This window comes from Pungitius pungitius, chromosome 12 (genome assembly GCF_949316345.1).
Source record: "Pungitius pungitius chromosome 12, fPunPun2.1, whole genome shotgun sequence".
Classification (NCBI taxonomy): domain Eukaryota; kingdom Metazoa; phylum Chordata; class Actinopteri; order Perciformes; family Gasterosteidae; genus Pungitius; species Pungitius pungitius.
Genome location: NC_084911.1, coordinates 1,562,619 through 1,584,076, shown reverse-complemented (window position 1 = coordinate 1,584,076; position 21,458 = coordinate 1,562,619). Strand labels below are relative to the sequence as shown.

The 21,458-nt window shown below is 50.1% G+C and overlaps 4 protein-coding genes across 7 annotated transcripts; 3 read left to right on the top strand and 1 right to left on the bottom strand.

The window, feature by feature from the left end:
- Positions 1-65: 65 nt before the first annotated feature.
- Positions 66-6,054, bottom strand: LOC119220674 (cytoglobin-1-like). Of its 4 annotated transcripts, none has more exons than XM_062566032.1 (5): positions 5,713-6,054; positions 4,172-4,357; positions 3,635-3,983; positions 1,069-1,300; positions 66-722 (listed from the first exon to the last, which is right to left on the bottom strand). In XM_062566032.1, exons 3-5 carry the CDS (start codon positions 3,781-3,783, stop codon positions 558-560), a joined length of 546 nt encoding a protein of 181 aa, XP_062422016.1. In that variant the 5' UTR covers positions 3,784-3,983; positions 4,172-4,357; positions 5,713-6,054; the 3' UTR covers positions 66-557. The 4 variants fall into 4 exon arrangements, with proteins under 4 accessions (XP_062422016.1, XP_062422015.1, XP_062422014.1 ...); XM_062566031.1 differs by lacking the exon at positions 5,713-6,054 and adding an exon at positions 5,145-5,398; XM_062566030.1 differs by lacking the exons at positions 4,172-4,357; positions 5,713-6,054 and adding an exon at positions 4,087-4,161.
- On the top strand, positions 5,405-10,262 carry tbc1d17 (TBC1 domain family, member 17). The gene is made up of 17 exons (XM_037476831.2): positions 5,405-5,556; positions 6,094-6,189; positions 6,301-6,378; positions 6,470-6,581; positions 6,683-6,866; positions 6,954-7,065; positions 7,252-7,422; positions 7,523-7,648; positions 7,772-7,875; positions 8,082-8,176; positions 8,287-8,403; positions 8,479-8,579; positions 8,679-8,778; positions 8,934-9,031; positions 9,179-9,295; positions 9,391-9,477; positions 9,585-10,262. Exons 1-17 carry the CDS (start codon positions 5,530-5,532, stop codon positions 9,747-9,749), a joined length of 1,890 nt encoding a protein of 629 aa, XP_037332728.1. The 5' UTR covers positions 5,405-5,529; the 3' UTR covers positions 9,750-10,262.
- Positions 10,263-12,732: 2,470 nt separating this feature from the next.
- ccndx (cyclin Dx) lies at positions 12,733-15,372 on the top strand. Its single transcript, XM_037476622.2, has 5 exons — positions 12,733-12,759; positions 13,188-13,415; positions 13,505-13,720; positions 14,206-14,541; positions 14,712-15,372. Exons 1-5 carry the CDS (start codon positions 12,733-12,735, stop codon positions 14,859-14,861), a joined length of 957 nt encoding a protein of 318 aa, XP_037332519.2. The 3' UTR covers positions 14,862-15,372.
- Positions 15,373-15,558: 186 nt separating this feature from the next.
- Positions 15,559-20,071, top strand: nucb1 (nucleobindin 1). The gene is made up of 13 exons (XM_037477221.2): positions 15,559-15,655; positions 16,710-16,833; positions 16,944-17,051; positions 17,725-17,857; positions 17,948-18,051; positions 18,195-18,380; positions 18,463-18,553; positions 18,653-18,711; positions 18,807-18,899; positions 18,988-19,077; positions 19,156-19,326; positions 19,420-19,537; positions 19,649-20,071. The coding sequence occupies exons 2-13, from the start codon at positions 16,714-16,716 to the stop codon at positions 19,717-19,719; spliced, it is 1,344 nt and encodes a 447-aa protein (XP_037333118.2). The 5' UTR covers positions 15,559-15,655; positions 16,710-16,713; the 3' UTR covers positions 19,720-20,071.
- The last annotated feature ends 1,387 nt before the right edge of the window (positions 20,072-21,458 follow it).

Sequence of the window (21,458 nt, the reverse complement as noted above, 5' to 3'; positions counted from 1 at the left end):
CACTCAAGCGGAGGAAAAGGCTTAATTGTGTCGACGCACATATTTAAAAGGACCCCTTGTGGCGGTGAGATTTTTCTTTGTGTTTTTATTTCAAAGTTGCGGTAAATACAGATACAAAGGTAATAAATGAAAAGAATGTAAAACCATCACAATTACCTCTTAGAAAATGTAAAAATGTTTGCGTAATATCCCAGAAAGCCAACACAGGTGTGCCCAGGCTGATAAAGGGAAACATCACGTGATATTTAGAAAGAACGGTGTTGATTGACAGACGTTTTTTTAGTTTTTTTTAGAAGGTATAAGGCACATCCAAGTAAAACGTGGCCTCTTGTCCACTGCTGAGTTGATGCAGTTTCTGCCACTCTCCATCTCACACACACATACGACATAGAGTATATTCCCATAGCCCACTATGATGAAGTTATACATTAAAACGTTATTCCCCGAATAGGTACCCAGATATAAAGGTCAAAGGTCGGCCCGGGTTGAAGAATCCGTCTCGGTCAGAGCCATCGGACAGACATTACAAGTCTACAACACACTCAGACTCAGGAGCTTCACTCGGCTGAGGGCGACAGCGTCGTCCAGCCCACCTCCTCGTAGACGGCCGCGATGCTGCAGTACACCATGGCGAAGAACCGGGTCCACGCCGCGCCCACCTCCGGCGTCACCAACGAGGAAAACTCTTCTCCGAGGACCTCCAGGATCACGCCACTCAGGATCTGGACAAGACACGGCAACAACAGGCATCGGTGGCGATCCTCTCCCAACGGGTCACGGGGTATTTCACAAAACGGTATCGGGCTGTATTGAAGAAGACTTGAAACTAGAGATCATAAAATCATATTTGCGAGGTTTCTCTGAGGGAATAAATCAAGAGAGAAGCAGGGTCATTTTCCCATACACGTCTACGGGACCAGAGGAGTCGCCCCCTGGTGTCCGGGAGAGAGAACGCACCTCTTAAAACACTCGCCCCCTGCAGTTTATGCGTCTTTCAGCTCACGTCACGTCAAGTCTCCCGTTGCCACGGGGCCCAAGAACGGACCGACGTCTGCGTGTCCCATTTACCTTGAAGTACACAGGCTCCACCTTGTGCCGCAGCGCGTGCGACTTGCCCACCAGCCTCAGCACAGAGGCCACCTTGTCGGCGCTGCCCAGGCTCTCCACCAGCGCGTTGAGGGCGCTCATGACCCGGCGGGCGTGCTTCCTCAGCTGGCCGCTGCCCTCCAGCTCCTCCGGCTCCTCCAGGTCCTTGAACTGGCTGAAGAACCGCTTGGACGAGGGGAAGTTCACGAAGAGCCTGTCGAAGGGGAGGGAGATGTGAAGCCTCTGAAAGCCTCGATAACCCGAGAACCCGCGTTTCATTTGGTTGTTTTTCCAGCTGGCGAGATACGCCGAGCAAACAGCAGCACCGGCAGGAGGAGGAAAAGCACATGTTGCCTGAGGTTTTCTTTGTGGTGCAAAACGGGAGAAACGTTCAGCTGTAGAGCAAACATGACAGAAGACTACAAAGTCACATACGTCTCCTTTAGCTGGTCTCATAAATCGTAGTTTGCATCACATTTACATGCCGAAGGTGGATCCAGCTCCAATAGTGTCTTTTTAAACTTGTTTGTGTCTTCGGGGTCCGTATGTTGGTACAAATCTTGGAGCGAATAAATCACAACGTCTTTTGCACTTGAGTGCAGGACTTTTTAAGCCATCTTAATTTAAAATGAAATATTTGGTTAACTTAAGGGTTTGAACAAAGCAACATTGTTTTCTTCTCATTTGGAATCCATGTTGGACTATTTTTGGTTTAGTTTCCAAGTCTAATATTTATTGGCAAATCCGTCTCTTTCCAAAACGCTCAAAGACACATACAGTATCACAAAGAACACAAAAAAATACATAAAAACACGGTCTCCCCCAGTCTGGGAAGAGGGCCAATGCATCTGGCCAAACCATCCCCATTCCTCCCATATCTCTTATGGGTGTATACTGTAGATGCTTATGCGTGTCATATGTGCACTGGAGAGAGGCAGGGGGGGGGCCTCGTTATTCTACCTCTCTGACCTCTGTCCTGTAATCACATGACTGTGGTTTCATTTAAATTAGCCCCATTAGTACCGGGCCCTTCATTCTAACCAACCAAAGAGCAGAACCCAGAGACGCCTTCCTCCGACCCTGAAGACCTTTCGTGTGAGGGATCCCAGTTGAAGACGTGTTTCGGGGGAGTGCTGAAGGCTGAATGCTGATAGATAAGACCCCATTTCTCACATTCCTTGTGAAGGAATGCGCCAGAAGAAGACGAGGGCGACGTTCTCATTGAACCGAGAGGAGCAGGGCGCTGATTGGTTCTGCTCGAGTGCTGCAGTCTAATCCCTGATGGTGATGAATCCGTGTGAAATCGTCCTGATGGGTCTGGACAAGCTGCTTATTCGCCTCCTTCTCAACTTTTACCCCCCTGCAATCAATCAAGAGAGAAGTGCGTGCTACATGCCAGCGTTCCCCCCCCTCAGATGTTTAGTTTTTATGTGAATGACCTCCTGAACTCTGTCACACTTTGCCAGCAGACAAAAGAGCCCTCCTGCCAGTGATGGAGGCGTGTTGCTTCAGGCTGCCTTGCATGAATCATGTGAAGCATTACCGGCTCCTTGGGGGGGGGGGGGCACTTTGAGCGCCAAAGACGTCCAATTAACAGATTAGTGTTTGACATTTCCATCAACTGTTTGAGGAGCAGGATTAAGAGGAAGGTGAAACAAGGTGAGTGTTACAAGCAGAAATGTGAGCTCCTTTGGACGGACTTTTAAAGCTGCATCCAATGGGGGGAGCAATGCCACCAGTCTGGGTTATGTGTCTTTGATGTTTTTTGTTTGGGAGAAAAGCATCGGTGGACCTTCTAGATCCAGGGGGCAGTTATTTTCCAGTTCTTATCATTGGCAAACTAATTCAAGTTATGAGGAATGAGGAGCCAGCGCGTCACCAGCGCGTTTATGTTTCATCACACCTCCGCTTTTCCATCCGGCTCACAGCTCCAGGGCTTTGCAGATGTTTCTCTTCACAACAACTAACAGCTGCTCCCGGGGAACCCTGAGGATTTCCCAGGCAACACTACGTCCAACCCCCCCCCCCGGCTTGTTCCAGGAGGCCTCACGACTAGCTGCAAGAGGGCCTCAGATACAGCACCCATCTCTACGCTCATTTCGGCCACTCTGGTAGGGAACCTGGACGGATCAGAGAGATCAGCGGCTCTGCTGGTCCACCTCACTCGGCCTCACACACACACACACACGCACACACACACACACAGGGGGGTCTGACTCTCATCCCGACATCAAACTGACCCCGGAGAAGGTCACTGTGTGGCGGTGGACGCCCTTTAGGGGAATGTTGCTTCATTGAACCCGTTGAAACCGTCTTCCTTTTATCTGTGCTTTTGGATCACTTTAATCACCTTAAATAACATTATGCGACTTACTCCTGGTGGCGACTTGGTGTTTGCTGCTTGTGATTAAGAGAGAAACACCACGCCTTCGTGTGACATGCAAGCGCTGATGGAGCTGGTCCCTTCTCACCCCCCACCATTCCTCTAACATCCTCCTGACTGCTGCAGAGATTTCCTGCTTTACACCGAAGAAACAAAAAAAATCACCTGACTAGTATGGCCACCCCGACGTCATCGCAGCTCTGGTAGACCTTCGCCCACGAGTCCTGGATCATCAGCCTCTCCTTGTCCGTCAGAGGGCTCGGCCTCTCCAGGGGGTCGCCCTCTCCATCGCCCTCGCCCCGCGTCCTCTCCATCTGGAAGCGCAGCTGAGCACGTGCAGAAGGCGAGGAATTTCTGCCTCTTTTTTGTTGTTTGATTGTTGTTGTTGACGTCTTTTCTCGGTAAGAGAGGAAGGAAAAAATCGGTTTCCCTGCAGCAGCACCCCCCTCGCTCCCCCCTGCTGTGCTCTCCACCTCTGGATCTCTGCCGAGCGAGAGTGTGAGTGGAGAACGGGCTGCAGGGAAGACAAGGAACACAAGCAGTGAGCGAGGAGGAGCCTGCATACTCTCTCTTTCACTCCCTCCCCCTCTCTCCCCCTCTTTCTCTCTCTCTCTCACCTCCGGAGGTGGCGTTTGATGAAAACGTGATGAGATACGAGACCTCGAGATTACGATTTTTGAAATGAGATAAAAAAACCGTGACCTTTTGCCTAAGCGGGAGATTAAACTGGGACGCTGAATTCCTCTCGAACCGGTTCCGTTTGTGTCTGTTTTGTGCTTCCGTCGAGGACCGGATGATGTCTGGATGACCCTCACGAGAGCCGCGCTCCTCTCGCTGTCACGTTTCTCCGGCGCCCACCTGTGTCGGGGGCCCGAAGCTGCCAGGGATCTGGGAATGAGAGCCCAACAGGACAAAAAGACCTTCAAACCAAAGCTGAGCTCGAGGGGACGTTGCCCCCCCCCCCCTGACCGTGGGACAATCAACGTGTGAAACATTGACAGAGTCCTGGAGAGTTTACCATTAACGGTCAAGTTTGTGGAGGAGGGGGGGGGGGGGGGGGGGGGGGCTGAGGGTTGATATTATGGGCGTTTCTGGGATTGCTGAGCCTCGGTTATCTCTGAGTTCATGAACGTGTCAGGCTGTGTATAGCAAATATCAAACTGGTTTCTCAAGAGTCTGGCATTGGGCAATGATTGCTTTGTGAATACGCATACCCAGAACATTCTGATCCGTTTATGATAAGGATAATGTTGTACCTTTGACCCTCACTAAAGTAATCTCCGTATGTATCCCAGCGGGTAATGACATCTAGTGGTCAGTCTCGATATTTGAGAGGGGTTTATGTCGATTAGAAAGACAAAAAGGTCCATTATCAAGTTTCTCTTAGAAGGCTAAGGATTGCCCACCTGATTTTATCAAACTTCAGTCTCTCTCATCAGTCGTTTTAGATTTGTTTCCATTGAAATATGAATGGCTTTATGACTGAACTTGCTGTTTTCTAAATTTTGTTATATCTACACATTGTTTGCACTTCTAACTTCTAATTAATTTGTCTTTTAAATGCTATAAATCTCTTTTGAAGCATGTAAGAAGTTGTGAAAACAAGTATTGTTAGATCTATTAAAAAAAAAATACCTACAAAGTTAGAAAGAAAAGGAACAGCTGTTACACTCACCAAAAAGACAGCAACAAGGAGTTTTGAGACAAAATAAAGCATACATGAATCTCAAACAAACACGTGTTCAATATATAAAACATTATTATTATTATTTTCTTATTAAACGTTCCGTTTGTACCGATTTCCACCATTTTCTACACATTTCAAATTGCCCGCGAAGTACTTCCTGTAACTGCGTGAGTCACGTGACCGCCGGGACCGACCGGCCGCGTCTTACGCGACTCTCTCTACATACCGCTCAGGTCTTTCCCTTCGTTGGATCGCCTTTTTGCCCGTGACGTCACTCGACGGGAGGAGGGCGGGGCTCCTCGTCAAACAGGAAGTGTGACGTAACGTTTTATTTTGGTAGAAACCCAGCGGAGGCAGAGGTGACGGGAGAAAAATGGAGCAAAACGTTGAGGATTACAAGGTATTCTCAAGTTTTACAACCACCTTGCTGTCAGATTTTTAAACGCGTGACTTCGCGAAAACTTTTCTCCGTCTCGACTGCGACATTTCGGACCAAAGCGCCTCGACGTTGTGGCGTTTTTGTTTACACTGGAAGCTAGCTGGAACATGTTGTCACCTGGATTAAAGATGCCGGACGACAGCTTCATCCGGAACCGGTTAATGTCAGTGTCGATGCTGGGTCACCGTAGTGAAGCGTGTTTCTTCCCCAGCTGACCTGACCTGTAGTCACGTGATGCGCTTCATGTGATCACCTGGCACTGTTTATCTGTTTATCTGTTCGATAGGACGGGCACAGGCGTCACTGTTGTTGTCTTTCCTTTCGATTCTTCGTCGTGTGTTACAGTGCATTTGGCCTGATAAAACACCATGAGCAGATTAATAGATGAACATATATGTTAATACCAAACGTGATCACTTCGATCTGGCAATTTCCACTCACATTGTGATTGTGTTGTTTTTTTTCTTCTTCTCCCCCCCCCCCCCACCTCCCCCAAAGCTGATATTTGAGAAGGAGGGAGTTTACCTCCACACAAATGCCAAGAGGAGTAACCAGGACACGACCATCCCGGGGTTCATCCGCATCGTCGAGCGGGTGAGACGAGTCGCTCGCACACACACACACACACACACACACACACACACACACACACACACGAGCGGCGAGAATCTCGGGGAAACGCTGATGGTAAAACTTCCCTTTCAGGCCGGCGTGCCGGCTTTAGAGTGGAGCCCACTGGAGGACGAAGGGCGCAGCGCCCCGGCCGTGCTCTACACCAAGAAGGTCAGTCGCCGTCCGCTCGCCTCGGATGAAGCGTCCCATCTGTTCATTTCACCCACTTGCGTCATCGGCGTCAATTCCTGTTTCGTCGCAGGACGGCGAAGGAGGCGTCGAGGACACGAACTTTGACCCCGGGTACGAGCCGGACTGGGCCGTCATCAGCACGGTGAAGAAGGACCGCGATCCGGCTCCGGTCAGAGACTCAGGTGCCGTTTACTCTCTGGCGCTCTTGGTTTTTCGGGGGTCAAGTTGAGAAAAAAGGCGGCGTTTTACAGAGTCCTCCCCCCCCCCCCCCCCCCCCACACAGGTCAGTGGTCGTTCTCGCTGCCCCTCTCGGAGCTGTACTCTCTCCGGAGGGCTCGGTTCTCTCTGGGCAGAAACTTCCTGGTGCTGACGAGTCGGGGGGGCCACCCGCTGCCCGCCCTGCACTTCCACAGAGGAGGAACCAGGGAGCTGTTCAGGGCCCTGCAGCGTTACATCGTCCTGGACCAGTGAGTCCTCCCCCCCCTGCCTCCCTCCCTCCCCCGGTGTGTCCACCGTGGAAGGCGTCACGGGTGTTTCTGTCGTCCTCTCACCAGGTCGCCGGTTGACGGGCGGCTCTTCCTCGCCTACCCCCACGACCCCGGCGCTCTCTCTCAGTCCTTCGAGAAGCTGCAGCTGTTCGACGACGCCGGCGCCGACCTCGTTTCGGTGACTCGCTTTCACTATTGATCATAAAATCGACCCGGCACGTGACCTTTTGAGTGTCTCTGCTGAGCCAGGGAGGAGCCTCCCCCCCCCGAGCTCCTTTGTGACCGTTTCCTTTGTTTTAACCGCTGCGTCTGTCCCCCCTCCCCCCCCCCCCCCCCCCCCCCCCGGCGTGGTGATGCTCCTCAGAGGTTCATCCAGGACCCGTACGCCACCACGTTCGGCGGATTCTCCAAAGTCACCAACTTCTTCAAGGCCGCACTGCGACCCCCGGGGTCCCCGGGCCACTTCCGCACCGCCCAGGATCCCAGTTTGCCGCACCAGTTCGACGAAGAGCCCGACTTCGAGCTCATCAACTGCGTACGAGCGCACAGCTAAGAGCAGATTGCAGCCGTTTGAACGTGAGAAGAATCTTTTAAAAAAAAACCCGTTAATGGTCGAGTGCGTCTTTCCGTTAAAGGGCGTGGCGCTCGGTCCCAGACCAGACGTAACCCGGGGGCAACCGCTGGACAAATGGCACCAGTTCATGGACCCAGAGGGGCGAGTGACGGACTCTGAGAAGATCAAGGAGGTCATATTCAAAGGGGTGAGGCAGTAATCCTGTGTGGAGGACAACGCGTTTACTCCATCAACCTCCTACCCGCCTGATGTGTGTGTGTGTGTGTGTGTGTGCGCGTGTGCGTGTGTGTCCCGTTGTCGTCCATCACAGGGCGTCTCACCGGCTCTTCGGAAGGAGGTGTGGAAGTTCCTCCTGGGCTTTTATCCGTGGAACAGCACCTTCAAGGAAAGAGAGGACATTGTGCGGATGAAAACGTGAGTGTTTTTATTTCTTTTCTAATATATAACCAGTTAATCCTTAAACTTTAAAAGTGTTGGGTGTAATTGTTCTTCCCGTAACTTTCCACCAGGACCCGGATGGGAAGTATCCTTTAGTCTGAAACGTTAAAATCTGTAGTCTTTTTTTTTTTTTTTTAAAGCATGGCCTAACATGTCAAACTGTCCCTTCCTCTCGCCTGCAGGGACGAGTACTTCCGAATGAAGGTGCAGTGGAAGTCGGTCAGCGAGGAGCAGGAGATGAGGAACTCCCTCCTCCGGGGATACCGGAGCCTGATAGGTCGGCGGCGCGGCGCCTCACCAAACAGGACGTCTGTCCCGTCCCCCCCCCCCCCCCCCCCCCCGGGCTGCGTTTGTTGTCTGAACCGTCTTTTGTTCTGTTCGCGGCAGAGAGGGACGTCAGCAGGACGGACCGACACAACACCTTCTTCTCCGGGGACGGCAACCCGGGGCTGACCCTGCTGCACGACGTGCTGATGACGTACTGCATGTACAACTTTGATCTGGGTGAGTGGGGCGCAAAAAACGACGACTCGGCGCTCGGGTCAGAGTGGGTTTGATGCGGCGTTTTCTTGCGTCCAGGTTACGTCCAGGGGATGAGCGACCTGCTGTCTCCCCTCCTCTTCGTCACCCAGAACGAGGTGGAGTCCTTCTGGTGCCTGACGGGCTTCATGGAGCTGCTGGTGAGTGAGTGGCAGGTGGCCCCTTCGCTGCATTGGTGCCCGTCCGAAAGAAAGTCCGGGTGTCTGACACTGTGACTGATGACGCGTCTCCTCCGACAGCACCAGAACTTTGAAGAGTCCCAGGAGGCCATGAAGAAGCAGCTGCTGCAGCTCAGCATCCTGCTGAAGGCGCTGGACCCGGAGCTGTGCGACTTCCTCGGTCAGTCAGCCGCTGCAAAGACGCCGAACAAAAATGTCGACGCCCGCCAAACTGGTTTTCAGCGTTCCAGGCGTGTCTTTTCTTTTCTCCTCGGGTCGGGGAGGCTCCTCTTTGTGTGAAGTGAAACGTCTCCCCCCCCCCGCCCCCCTTTTCAGACTCCCAGGACAGCGGCTCCCTGTGCTTCTGCTTCCGCTGGCTGCTCATCTGGTTCAAGCGCGAGTTTTCCTTCGAGGACATCCTCACCATGTGGGAGGTGAGAGCTTCCCCCCCCCGCCCCCCCCCTCCTCCTACCCGCTCCTGCGGGAGCTTTTGTCTCCGCGGGGGCAGGAGATCGGATTGGAGAACCATCGGAAAAACCCTCTCTTTTGGAATTTCTCATTTCCTTGATTTTTCCTTGAAGGTCATCTGGTCCGGTCTGCCGTGCGACAACTTCCACCTGCTGATCGCCTGCTCCATCCTGCAGTCCCAGAGGGGCGAGCTGATCGGCTCCGACCACGACTTCAACACCATCCTGAAGGTGAGCGCCCCCCCAAAAAAAAGGTGAGCCCCGCGACTTCAAGCGCCGCCCTCGAACTCTCCCCCCCTGTTCCTCTCTCTCTCCCCCCGGCGCAGCACATCAACGAGCTGACCATGAGGTTGGACCTGCAGAGCGTCCTGCGGGGGGCGGAGGCCATCCACCTGCAGCTGACTCAGTGCAAGGTGAGAGGCTCTCTCGCTCTCTCTCTCTCCTTTTCTCGTTTTCGAGGTGGTTAAAGCGTGACTCCTCCCCCCCCCCCCCCCCCCCCCCCTCCCGTCTCTCCTCTCAGGAGCTTCCCCAGAAGGTGCAGCAGGTCCTGGGGCTCTGCAGCCCGTCCAGCTCCGAGGAGGAGAGCCCCGAGCGGCAGGCCGGCGAGACGCAGCGCCTCCTCGGCGAGCCGCAGGCCGGCGCCGCTGCCCCCAGCGGCTCGGCGCGCGTCCCCACCTATCCCTAAATGTGCAGGTCCCCCCCCCCCCCTCCCCCCCCCCGGGGAAGGGAATACATGGACGATCTTTATAGAACAAACGTGTATAGATACACACATAAATACAGGCTGTATATGATCCGATGGAATGAAGAGCGCCGTTACTACGTGTCGGAAGCAGGGGGCGCTGCTGAGGCTTCTTTCTTTTCTGAATGTTGCAACTCAAACACTAGTCCTCCTCTTCTTGTGTCCTCCTCTTGTTTACATGTCCCTCGTCTTTCTGCTCCTCCTCCTCGTCCACCTCCTTTTACCTCCTGACAAACTAATTTAAGAGTCTGCCTGTCACCTGTGATGCGGTGTCCTTCGCTTCCTCCAAGGAGTGAGGATGAGGAAGGATGCTTTGGTAGTGTGACGCGATGCGAAGCTGACTGCATGCCTTATGCTTTTCTCCCGTGTGATAATGTTTTAATCCTTGTAATTATCTACATGATGTCATAACGTTTTCATCCGCTGATTATTTCCAAATAAAACGTTGAACTTAAAGGCGGTTTCTATTTCTATTTCTGTCTCATTTACTGGTGAATCAAGGCTCTGATATTTACGGGTTTGTAGCACAGATTTGTTCTATAACTAAATATTATATATATATATATATATATGATAAGAGCGCTTTAGCTTTAGGAGGTGTCTCAGGACCTCAACAAGAAAACACATGAACAAAGTATTATTCACGCTCATCTAAATGAGACTTATTCAGTGTGACACTTAACGTTAAATTATACAAACTTTGTTTATTTGTCATTAAGTATGACTTCCCTATAGCTCTTATGTTAACAGTTGATATCTGATATATATTATATATGATAATATACAGTATATTGTCTTCATGGGATGTGTTATAATTGATTATATTGGGTAATAGCTTGCGGCGGTGAAACGTTTTTCTTCCTGGAACAAATAGAAATAAATAAAATAAAATATATAATATAAAGCATGAGAATGTGGTGGATTTTGACCTGAAACTTTTTCAAAAACACAACTTCCCCCTGAAGAAGCACTTCTGTGAGCTGCTGTCACATTTCATTTAAACTCCAATAAAAGTAACCTGATTAAAACATCCTGATGGTCTGTTTAAATACGTTCAATATAAATCTGTCTGATGTTTAGTTTCTACTGAAACGTCCACACGGCGTCATTTACGCTTTAAACTGCTTCAGATCAAACAGCGTAATAGTATCTGTTTGCTTAAGGGGTGTCTTAACTTGTGAACTGGTTAACCCCCCCCCCCCCCCTCCAGCCAGCAGGTGTCTGTGTGACGTGAATGGGACCTCTGTGCTCCACTGTCCCGGCAAATGAGCTGGAAAATGAGGGGCGGGGGGCCACACCCCCCGTTTTCTCAAGACCCCTTTCGGGGGGCTCGTCGCTGTTTGAATACAGCTGGGACACATGAATTTAGTAGGGTCCTTAAACAGGCCACCGATCTGTCACACGCCCCCCCCCCCGTCCCACCCCAGCCTGACCTCCGGAGACAAACTCCCTCTGCCCCCTCATTCAAACTCAATCTGCTTTCAGCCCCTCAAAGCCGCTCCTTTTGGCCCGAGGGCTTCACAAGCCCATATTCCCTCACTAATGCTTCAATCAACTCCGTGTTAGCGGCTCAGCGTCCCTTCATGTCCTCGCCCCCCCCCCCCCCCCCCCCCCCCCCCCACTGCTCCGTGTCTCAGGAGCCGATGAGGCGGCTCGAGATCGGCCTTTCAAAACCTCCAGCGGACACTTCCCGTGTTTCTGCGTGAGGACCTCGCCCCCCCCCAGTCGAGGCCGGAGGACGTTTGTCTCCTCACGTCTTCGTCCTCTCACCTTCGGATGCAGTGAGAGCAGACATGGGGATGCCCATTAGAGCCATGACATGCTGCTCAAATTAAATGTTCTATTAAAATGTGAAATAAAGTGTTTGTTATTGTCCACAGACAGTCATTCTTAATTAGAGGCATGTAACTATTTTCAAGGTACTTTAATTATTTCCTGCCACTTCGTGCTTCTACCTGACCGAGAAATACTGTGTGTTATATCATCCAACAATATTTCCCTTCTAAGGAAGGACTTCTGAATCTGTGATTAAATCAAAAAGCTTGAGTAAATAAATGATAACCGTGACATTCAATAAACACGTTTCGCTCCAGTCGCCACGTCCGTATGAACCTGACCCCTCCGGCTCCTCTGTGGGCGCCATGAATAATTGATGCTCGGCCTGAAATCAAGTCGTTGGTTTTAAGGCCCCCGTTTTTGACACGCGAGGCGCCATCGGAGCCCCAACGCGTGAAGAGGGGCCGACACTTGCAATCTGTACTCCCCTCTGCTGAGTGCCACCCCATTGTGACCACCGGAGGGGTCCCAGGAGGGTCTGTGTGTGTGTGTGTGTGTGTGTGTGGAAAGTGTGTCTCCCTTACCCCATCGGAGGGGGGGGGGGGGCAGCAGCAGGCAGAAGGCCAGGGGCCGTCGTCTGACACTGATTTGTAAAGGGAGACAATTCGGCTCATTGACCTGCTCGGCTCCACTGTCTGTTGCACATACCTCGCCCGGCCCTCCCCACCGGCTTGTGACACCAGCAGCAGATTGCCGTGAAGGGGGGGGGGGGGCAGAGGGCCACAGGTTGCTTTGACAATGACTAAACCTCAGACACAAGAAGAGGCATGAGCCAAAACTTTGCTGAACACATGTTTATTGCCAACGTGTCTTATTGCTTCTTATTTTCAGTCCAGTTTGCTGCCGAATGTGAGAAATTCCGCCTTTAAGAAAGGTGCAATGTAACTGTTCATCTCACATCAATTCTTTTATTTTTAATCCCTGTTCAACTTTGTAACTTTATATTGAAAAGTATTGTGTAAATGAGGTTCAGTCCACAAAGCATTAGAGCCCTGTAGTAAAGGACACGTTGGCTTCCAAACTTTCAGACTTCTAAGCCCTTCTGTGCTGCACTTTGGTTTCTGAAGAGTCCGTCACCGTGCGTCACGTGATGCGCATCCTCGAGGACCTGCACGCGGTAAACAAACACCCTCCTCCTCCTTTTGTCATCCATTCCCATTGTCACAGTCTGGATGTGACCTCTCTGTCCTTTTTCTTTTTTCCTCCCTTCTCTCTTTCACCGGCGAGGACAAGCTGTCGCTCCGTCCCCGCGGGCCACTCCCTCACTTGTATCCCCCCCCCCCCCCCCCCCGGTCTCCCCCCTCCACCGCTCTCCCTTCCTTCTCCCTCTCCCCACCTGTTGAAGCATTTGTTGCACGCACCATATTGTTGTCTTCTTATTATTTCACGTCCACGCCCCCCCCCCCTTGCCCTCCCTCTTCTACGCTTCTCTCCCCCCCGCCCCCCCTCGTCCTGCCGGGTATAAAAGTGGGACCCTGGAGGTTGAGGGGGAGAATCCGCCGGAGGGCCACGGGAAGACGCACACGGACTCTGACCACTTTGCAGATGGACCGCGGCGTGTCTGTGTCGCTGTGGTGCGAGGAGGCGGAGGAGGACCAGAGCCAGGGCCCCTCGTCCCAGCTGAGGGCCCCCTGGGACCCCACCGTGTCCGGGCACCGCGTCATCCAGAGGCTGCTCCACGTGGAGGAGAGGTACGCGCCCTGCGCGCTCTACGTCACCCTCATCCAGCGGGAGCCGGAGCGCAGGGAGGAGCTCGCCAAATGGGCCCTGGAGGTAGGGTGGTGCTGCTCTGGAGTATCGCCTGGGTGTCATCCCTGCAGGTGGGACACTGACCCCCCCCCCTCTTCTCCCTCTCTCTCCAGGTGTGCTGTGAGTGCGGCTGTGACGAGGCCGTCTTCCCCCTCGCCGTCTCCCTGATGGACCGGTTCCTGTCCGCCTCGCTGTCCCTGCCCGTCTCGCCGTACTGCCTGGCGGCCGGCTGCATCCTCATCGCCTCCAAGCTCACGGAGTGCGACACCGTCACCGCCGACACCCTGTGCGCCGCCGCCGAGTGCGGCTTCCCGGCCTCCACCCTGCGGGTGAGTCAGCGGACACGTGACTGCGCCACAGATTAAACAATCCCAGTGGAGGTTTTTTATTGGGAGGGTTTAAATCTCAAAGTTTCTCAGGTTGTAAACGGAGCTGCTATTAGAGAAGTAGCTACTTTTATGTTTGTTGATTTCCTCTTTTGTAATTGACAGATCAATCAAAGAGTTTCTACTGTGAAGAGATGATATTGATGAAACAATAATCTGCCAGGCATTGCTTTTATTGTTTCCATGGAGACGTCTTAAAATGTTTTGGATTTCAGTTCTGAGTTTCTCAGGAGAAGGAGCCATGTAGAAAACTCACTTTTCAGTGGTTCAAGATTGATGATGATCAATTTGGGTAAATGAGTAACTGACTGAACTGTAATGCAGGAGAAGATCAAAATATGTATCACAATATAACAAACCACCTCACACGGTCTGTATCACAATTAGCACACCAGCCTTCCTAAATGCACCTGTGTTCCCTCCATCAGGAGATGGAGCGCGTCATCCTCGCCACCCTCCGATGGGACACGGCTGCAGTGACGCCGCAGGACTTCCTCCCACATTTCATCGCCTCCGTGGAGGAGAGAGCCGGAGATGGCGGCGGCGGCGGCGGCGACTCGGGGGAGGCGCCGCTCTCCACCCTGCGGCGGCACAGCGACACGCTGGCCGCCATGTGCGCCTGCGACTCGCGCTTCCTGGGGGCTCCGCCGTCGCTCGTCGCCGCCGCGTCGCTCAACTGTGCCCTGCGGGGCCTGGGCAACAGGGGCCCCGCTCGGCTGGCCGTGGCCCGTGAGGCTCTGGCGGAGCTCTGCCAGGTCGACCTGGTGAGTGTGCGACAACCTGCAAAGCTCCGAGGCCCTTCTTCTGATGTGGTCACATTCAGGGGTTCTTCTGGATTTCAGGGACGAGAGTTCCGAGAGTGATCCGCTTTAAGCAATGTTTAACATCCATTGCATCGATGACTGATTGTTGTCCCTTGTGTGTTGCATCCCAGGCGGTGCTGCAGTGCTACAGTGACATGATCGAATATGGCCTCCGGCAGCGGCTGAGGACGGGCCTGCAGCAGGGCCCCATGGAGAAGGATGAAGAGGTGGAGAACGAAAGGCCCGGGACCCCTACAGACATGAGGGACATTGATTTCTAAGCACCGACTCAACTAATGTTGCATTGAACACGTGAAACAATCAGTCAAACTGATATATATATATATTGATCATGACCTCCAAATGCTTGGTTATATCTTGATATTTAAAAATTACTTACTTAAATTACTTGGCTGTTAATTTATTTTGTTTTTAAACTTTATTTATTTGTGAACAGTTTTGCAGGAATCGTTTTTTTACGTGCCATATTTTATTATCTATTTCTAGTAATTCTATTGTATGCCTAGATGTTATTTTTGTTGAATATATTTATACCTTTAATTTATTATCAGGTGCAATGGTTGGCTCTTTCTGTGTTAATTTATTTCAACTTGCCATTACTCTGTGTTTGTGTGTGGAATTAAATATACAACAGATCTATTTTTGAAAGCAATTAAACGTTTAAAACGTTTGTTAATATTTTGTCTTGTTTCATATGTTGTTTACCGATGGGAAAATGGTGCCTTCACTTACTATTCAAAGTATAGTACTTCTGACTTATATTAACATTCATCAACTTTAGACCGGACATAAATATCTCCGTAAAAGAAAAATGTAAGACAACTTATGTTGTTGGCAGATTTGCTTATTAAATCGAAGGATTCCGACTTATTTTGGGATGCAATACGAAAACAGATGACGTGAATCCGTCCAAAAGGGAATAAACGTATTATTTCTGACAGTACTTGAAGGCAGCGCGTTGGACTAGTGCTGCATACTCGTGACGTCAATTTTATCCGACGCCAAATCTGATCGTGTTTCGAGCATCGGATCAGATATTTCAGTCATACGTGCGGTAAGAATTGAGCTATTCAAAATATTTTACCGTCGCCACACATTTTAATTGGATATTTTAATATCGGGTGTTTTTAAAAGGAAGAAAATCATGACATCAGACGTAACGTTAGAAGACGTTTTATAAAGCTCACTGATAACTGCCACGGAAACGGACAGGTTCCTGTATCGCCTTTATAATGACATTTGAATGACCGCACGATGTTTGTAAATGCGGTGGAAACAAATCGCACATTTCCTCGTGCCATCGTTTTATTCCCATAGAACGTTATAGAGATAACAGACCCCTGCTTTACGAACCCTCCATTTCCAAGCTAACGTTAGTAAACTGTGCCGAGCGAACTCCAGTAAACGACCCCCTTCGAATACTAACGTACTTAACATTAAAGTAAACAAACCAACACTTGTATATAATTAAACCCTGTTTTTTTTCATGATTAACACTGCGGACGTCTCCGACTAAACGTGTGCTGGCAATGTTAGCATGAAAAAGATGCCACGTTGGTCAAAATTGATCGTCATCCCATGAACTCCATTCATGAAATCAGACATTATGGTTCATCTCATCGGAACGTTGGACTTCCTACAAATCATCGCTTGAGTCTCTCGGTTATTTCGGCAAACGATGTTTAGATCAAATGCCCACCTACTTCCCCAAAACATGTGACGTTGCGTGTAAAGAACGACCCACGGCGATCAATGTGTGTCTGCGCCTTTAAATGAGTCGGACCCTCGTCACGTGATGTCCTCGTCCACCACATCTATGTCCACTACTAAAATATCAAGGATGGACTACCGCAGCAGTCTTTTAGATATTCAGGAAAATTAAATGTAGATCCATGATTTTTTCTTTTTTTACTTTGCACAAGAATTTATTCAATTATGGAAGATTTATGGGAACAAATGCAAGGTTTTCAAGGTGAAATTGAAGATAGATGACTGTGGCTTGCGTGAAACCTTTTAATTATTATTTTTATTTGTAGCACGTCTCTGCTTCTCCCTCCCTGCATTGGATTGTGATGATGGCGTTGTCACATGCCTTGTTTGTTTTGAAGGAGGATGAACCTCCAACCTGGCTGGCTGCTGCTTCTCTCCGTGTCTGCCGGGGTCTGGTCGGTGCCGCTCGAGCGCAATGCGGAGAACAAGGAAGCCAAAGCGGAAGTCCCGGAGGAGAACGGGGTAACGCTCTCGGAAGTCTCACCCGTGTACTTTTTTTTTTGGGGGGGGGTGAGGATGTTTGAGATTCAGCGTGTCGTGATTAACTCGCCCTCTGCCACACGACCCCGCAGGACACGGGCCTGTACTACGACCGGTACCTCCGAGAGGTGATCGAGGTGTTGGAGACGGACCCTCACTTCAGAGAGAAACTGCAAACGGCAAACAGCGAAGACATCAAGGTCAGAGTCCGTCTCATTCTTACAGCTCATTTCTTTGTTGAAAGTCATGTTGAAAGATATCATGGGGGAAAAAAACTATTCAGTTGACCTTTTTTTTTGGAAAAAAGAGCCAAACATGTTTTGAGCATCTTTTTAGAAAAAAATGAAGGAGGTCGAAAAATGTTTGGAAAAAAAGTCGCATTTTAGTTGGTCAAATTTCTTTTTGAAAAAAAGTCAATATGAAAGATATCTTTGAAAAATGTACAATAACATAAGGTCAAGTTAAAAAAAAGTATCAAAATATACAGGGTCAAAAACTGTTTTGAAATATTGTTTGTATAAGTTTGTAAAATAAATTCTAAATATATTTGGTCAAAAAATGTTATGTCTAAAATTTCTTGGACAAAACATTCAAAATGTTACGTCAAAAAATGTTTTGAAAAAAATGTCAATATATTAGATTTTTAAAAAGTCCAAAAATATTAGGTCGAACAGTGTTTTGAAAACAAAGTTTACTCAAAAAATGTTGTGAAAAATATTTTTTAAAAAAAACATGTTTAAAAAAGAAAATATAGGTTAAAAAAAGGGTGTTTTTGGATTAAAATGTTTTGTAAAAAATGTAAGCATTTTTAAGTTCTTTGTTGTTTTGTTTGATTGGCTCTCCTTTTAACGTGTGGATGTCTGTCGGGCTCAGAACGGGCGCCTCAGTAAAGAACTGGACCTGGTCGGTCACCACGTGAGGACCCGCCTGGATGAGCTGAAGCGGCAGGAGGTTTCCCGCCTCAGGATGCTGCTCAAGGCCAAACTGGACAGCACCAACACGCAGAGTGAGCCGCCCTTTTCGCTTCTGGATTCATATTTATATGTTAAGATAATAGTTATTGAGTTAGTGTGTGTGTGTGTGTGTGTGTGAGAAGGCCTGCAGATGGACCACGCCTCCCTCCTGAAGCAGTTTGAACACCTGGATCCCCACAATCAAAACACATTTGAGGCCAAAGACCTGGAGCTGCTGATCACCACGGTAACGTCCTCCAGAGAGAAGTCGATGTGATAGATTCAAATGCAGCTCAGGACCCATCAGGAGGGGAGGGGGGGGTCAAAGTCACAGGTCAAAACAAAGATGGTGGGGCGTGTATCTGATGAGGGGGCGTCTCTCCGCTGCAGGCCACCAAGGACCTGGAGAACTACGACGTCGAGCGGCACGAGGAGTTCAAGCGCTACGAGATGCTGAAGGAGCACGAGAGGCGGGAGTACCTGAAGGGCCTGGACCAGGAGAAGAGGGAGCGGGAGGAGAAGAGGCTGCAGGACCTGAAGGACAAACACCGGCAGCACCCCAAAGTCAATGCTCCGGTATGAACAAACGCCCCCCCCCCCCCCCCTTCCTTGATGGGTTTTCCTCGGAGCGCTCCTAATTGCCTCGGTCTCCACGCAGGGGAGCGTGGCTCAGCTCCGGGAGGTTTGGGAGGAGACGGACGGACTGGACCCGCAGGAGTTCAACCCCAAAACCTTTTTTAAACTGCACGGTGAGGGACCCCCTCCCCCCCGCCCTTCTGAACCCCTGCGGCGTTTATGGGTACATGTGAACGATGTTCCCTCTTTGCCCCCCCCACCCCCCCTGTTAGATACGAACGAGGACGGAGTCCTAGACGAGCAGGAGCTGGAGGCTCTTTTCACCAAAGAGGTGAGGAAACGTGAAGTAACAGATGATCAGCCGCTTCTTGGGTGTGACATCTGTTCACCCCCCCCTCCCCTACCCCCCCCCCCCCCCCCCCCCAGCTGGAGAAAGTGTATGACGCAAAGAATGAGGAGGACGACATGATGGAGATGGAGGAGGAGAGGCTGAGGATGAGGGAGCATGTGATGAAGAATGTGAGTCTCAACCTTTTAGCTCTTTTATTGGGTTTATTATCTATGTGTCTCCCTCCGCTTCACGTCTCTCTGCCGTCTTTTCAAACAGGTGGACGCCAACCAAGATCGCCTGGTCACCCTGGAGGAGTTCCTCAAGTCCACGGAGAAGAAGGAGTTCAGCAATCCCAAAGAGTGGGAGGTAAGGGGCCCACCGGAGCTGCGTGGAGGAGGAAGGCCGCGTGACCCCTGTACGTGACGCGCGTTTGTGTGTCTGCAGACGCTGGAAACCAGCCCCGTGTACACGGAGGAGGAGCTGCAGCGCTTCGAGGTGGAGCTCCTCGACCGAGAGGAGGAGCTGAAGCGGAAGGCGGAGAACCTGCGGCAGCAGCAGGAGCTGCTGAAGGAGCGCGGCAAAGCCCTGGAGGCCCAGAGGAAGGAGTACCAGCAGGTGATGCGATGGCACCGGGGCCACGCCCCCTTTTCAGCCAGCGAAGGCAATAAATCCATCTTCAGTTCCTCTTTTCTTCTTGTTGTATTTCAGGCGGTGTTGGAAATGTCCCACAGACAGAAGGAGCAGCAGGCAGCAGACGGGCAGCCTCCCGCGGGTCCTAACGGAGAACTGCACTTCCAACCCGAGGGACAAAAAGCGGAAGACGAAGGTAGACGATCGGAGGCGTGAGCGAGTGCTTTGTCTGTTTGGAACGGGACGTCTTCCTCTCTTACATCCTCCTCCTCTTCCTCCTCCTCCTCCTCCTCCTCTTCCCTCACAGCTGAGCACCCGGCCGAGGTCCAGAACATTCTGCCTGCAGAGCCGCCACAGAACCTGCCATCACACACTTAGTGCCGCGCACACACACACACACACACACGCACACACACACACACACACACACACACACATCTGCACTGACACAGATGTCCAGATGCTTTCAACAACCGGAATAACGTGAAATGTTTGAATAAATTCAGACAGATTTGCTCCGTAAATCCTGAAATATTTGACTGTGTTCATCTCTGTGGTCTCCTTTAGATATATAGATAGTATCCATATCTCTATAGCTATGGATCCATATATATCTATATGTGTCTATATATATATTTACAGAAATCTTCAGTTTCATTGAAGTTTTCATTATCGAAGGGTCTTTGGTGTAAAATCCTAAACAAATAAAGTGATAATTTAAAACCTCGGATCCAAACTTGTTGAAATCACATTATTTCTGAGGGGGGGGGGGGGATCTGAACTATACATGTATTTATTTAATTTAACCCATTTGTATGCAGGATAATCCCAGTGATATACAGATATAAACTAAACATGTAACTCACTGAAGTGTATTATCATTTCTTTCAGCGTATATTTGATGCTTTAATATTGTGTTGTAGTTGTAAAACTGAATTGATACAACAACCTTTGTTAAGGGAAGTAATAATGATCCAATGTGGGGGAGGGTTTTTTGTGCTATCAGCCTCTTCCTCGCCCCCGTCCTCCTCTTCCTCGTCCCTGTCCTCGTCCTCCCTGCTGTCCGCTGTCATTTGTCCCTGGAGACCAGCTGATGCTTGTTGTCCTTCTGCAGAGGGCATTCCTCCGACCCGCTGACCCTGGGGGGGGGGAGTTTCTTGGAGGGGTCCCTCTTGGTGTCCACACAGCTGTCGGCTGTCAGTCACCTGGTTTCGATACGACTCAATTCACCGAGTTTTAATAATCGTAATGATTTGGATATTTATCATCAACTAAAAACATCATTCAAAGGACCAGTGTGGATAAAAGGTGCGGAATCTCCATGAGTCCAAGCTCTAAAGTTCAAGTAGAGCGCAGAGATCCATTATGGATGTGTCTGTGGTGAGAAGGTCGACGGGGTGGGGGGGGGGGGGGGGGGAGAGACGCTTTAACGTCTTTATTTTAAACATTTAATGAAGGAATAATGAATGGAACAAACTACAGAAGCACTGGTGTTGTTATTCGCGTGAGGGGATGGTGTCGTCATGACGATGCATTGGGTTTTTCCCCTGGGAGAGGTGCAGCAGGGGTTCACCCCCCCCCCCCCACACAAAACGAAACGGATCCTGTGTAATATTCACAGTTTTATACATTCTGATTTTGATCTCACACCATTAAAGTGCTAATAGTCTCAGACCGACTGGTTGAGTGACTGAAATGTAACTGGTTACAATTAATGTCATCGCTTGTATTGTGTTGATTTTGTTCTTTTACTGATTTCTATGTTGCTTTACTGCAAAAGGAAATTCCTTTTGAAGCCAAAATGATGATTTAACTCTTTAAAGAATATGTTGCTCTTTCTCCTCTTTTCTCTCTTGAAGTACTGTCGCAGATTTAAAGTGGGATCTCACTGTACATCTCCCTCTCTGAAGAGGACATTACGTCATCCCCCTCCCTGCCGACAGTGGCTTAGGTCCCGCCTCCCCTGCATTCTGATTGGCTGACCAATTTTTAAAGTTTACCGACATGATTATTAGAAGAATAATAAGGAAAAAAGGCAACTTTTGCACTTATTTAATTTAGTAAAACAACGTAATAATATCATCATTTTTAAAGTTCCTCATACTCTTTAATTGAAA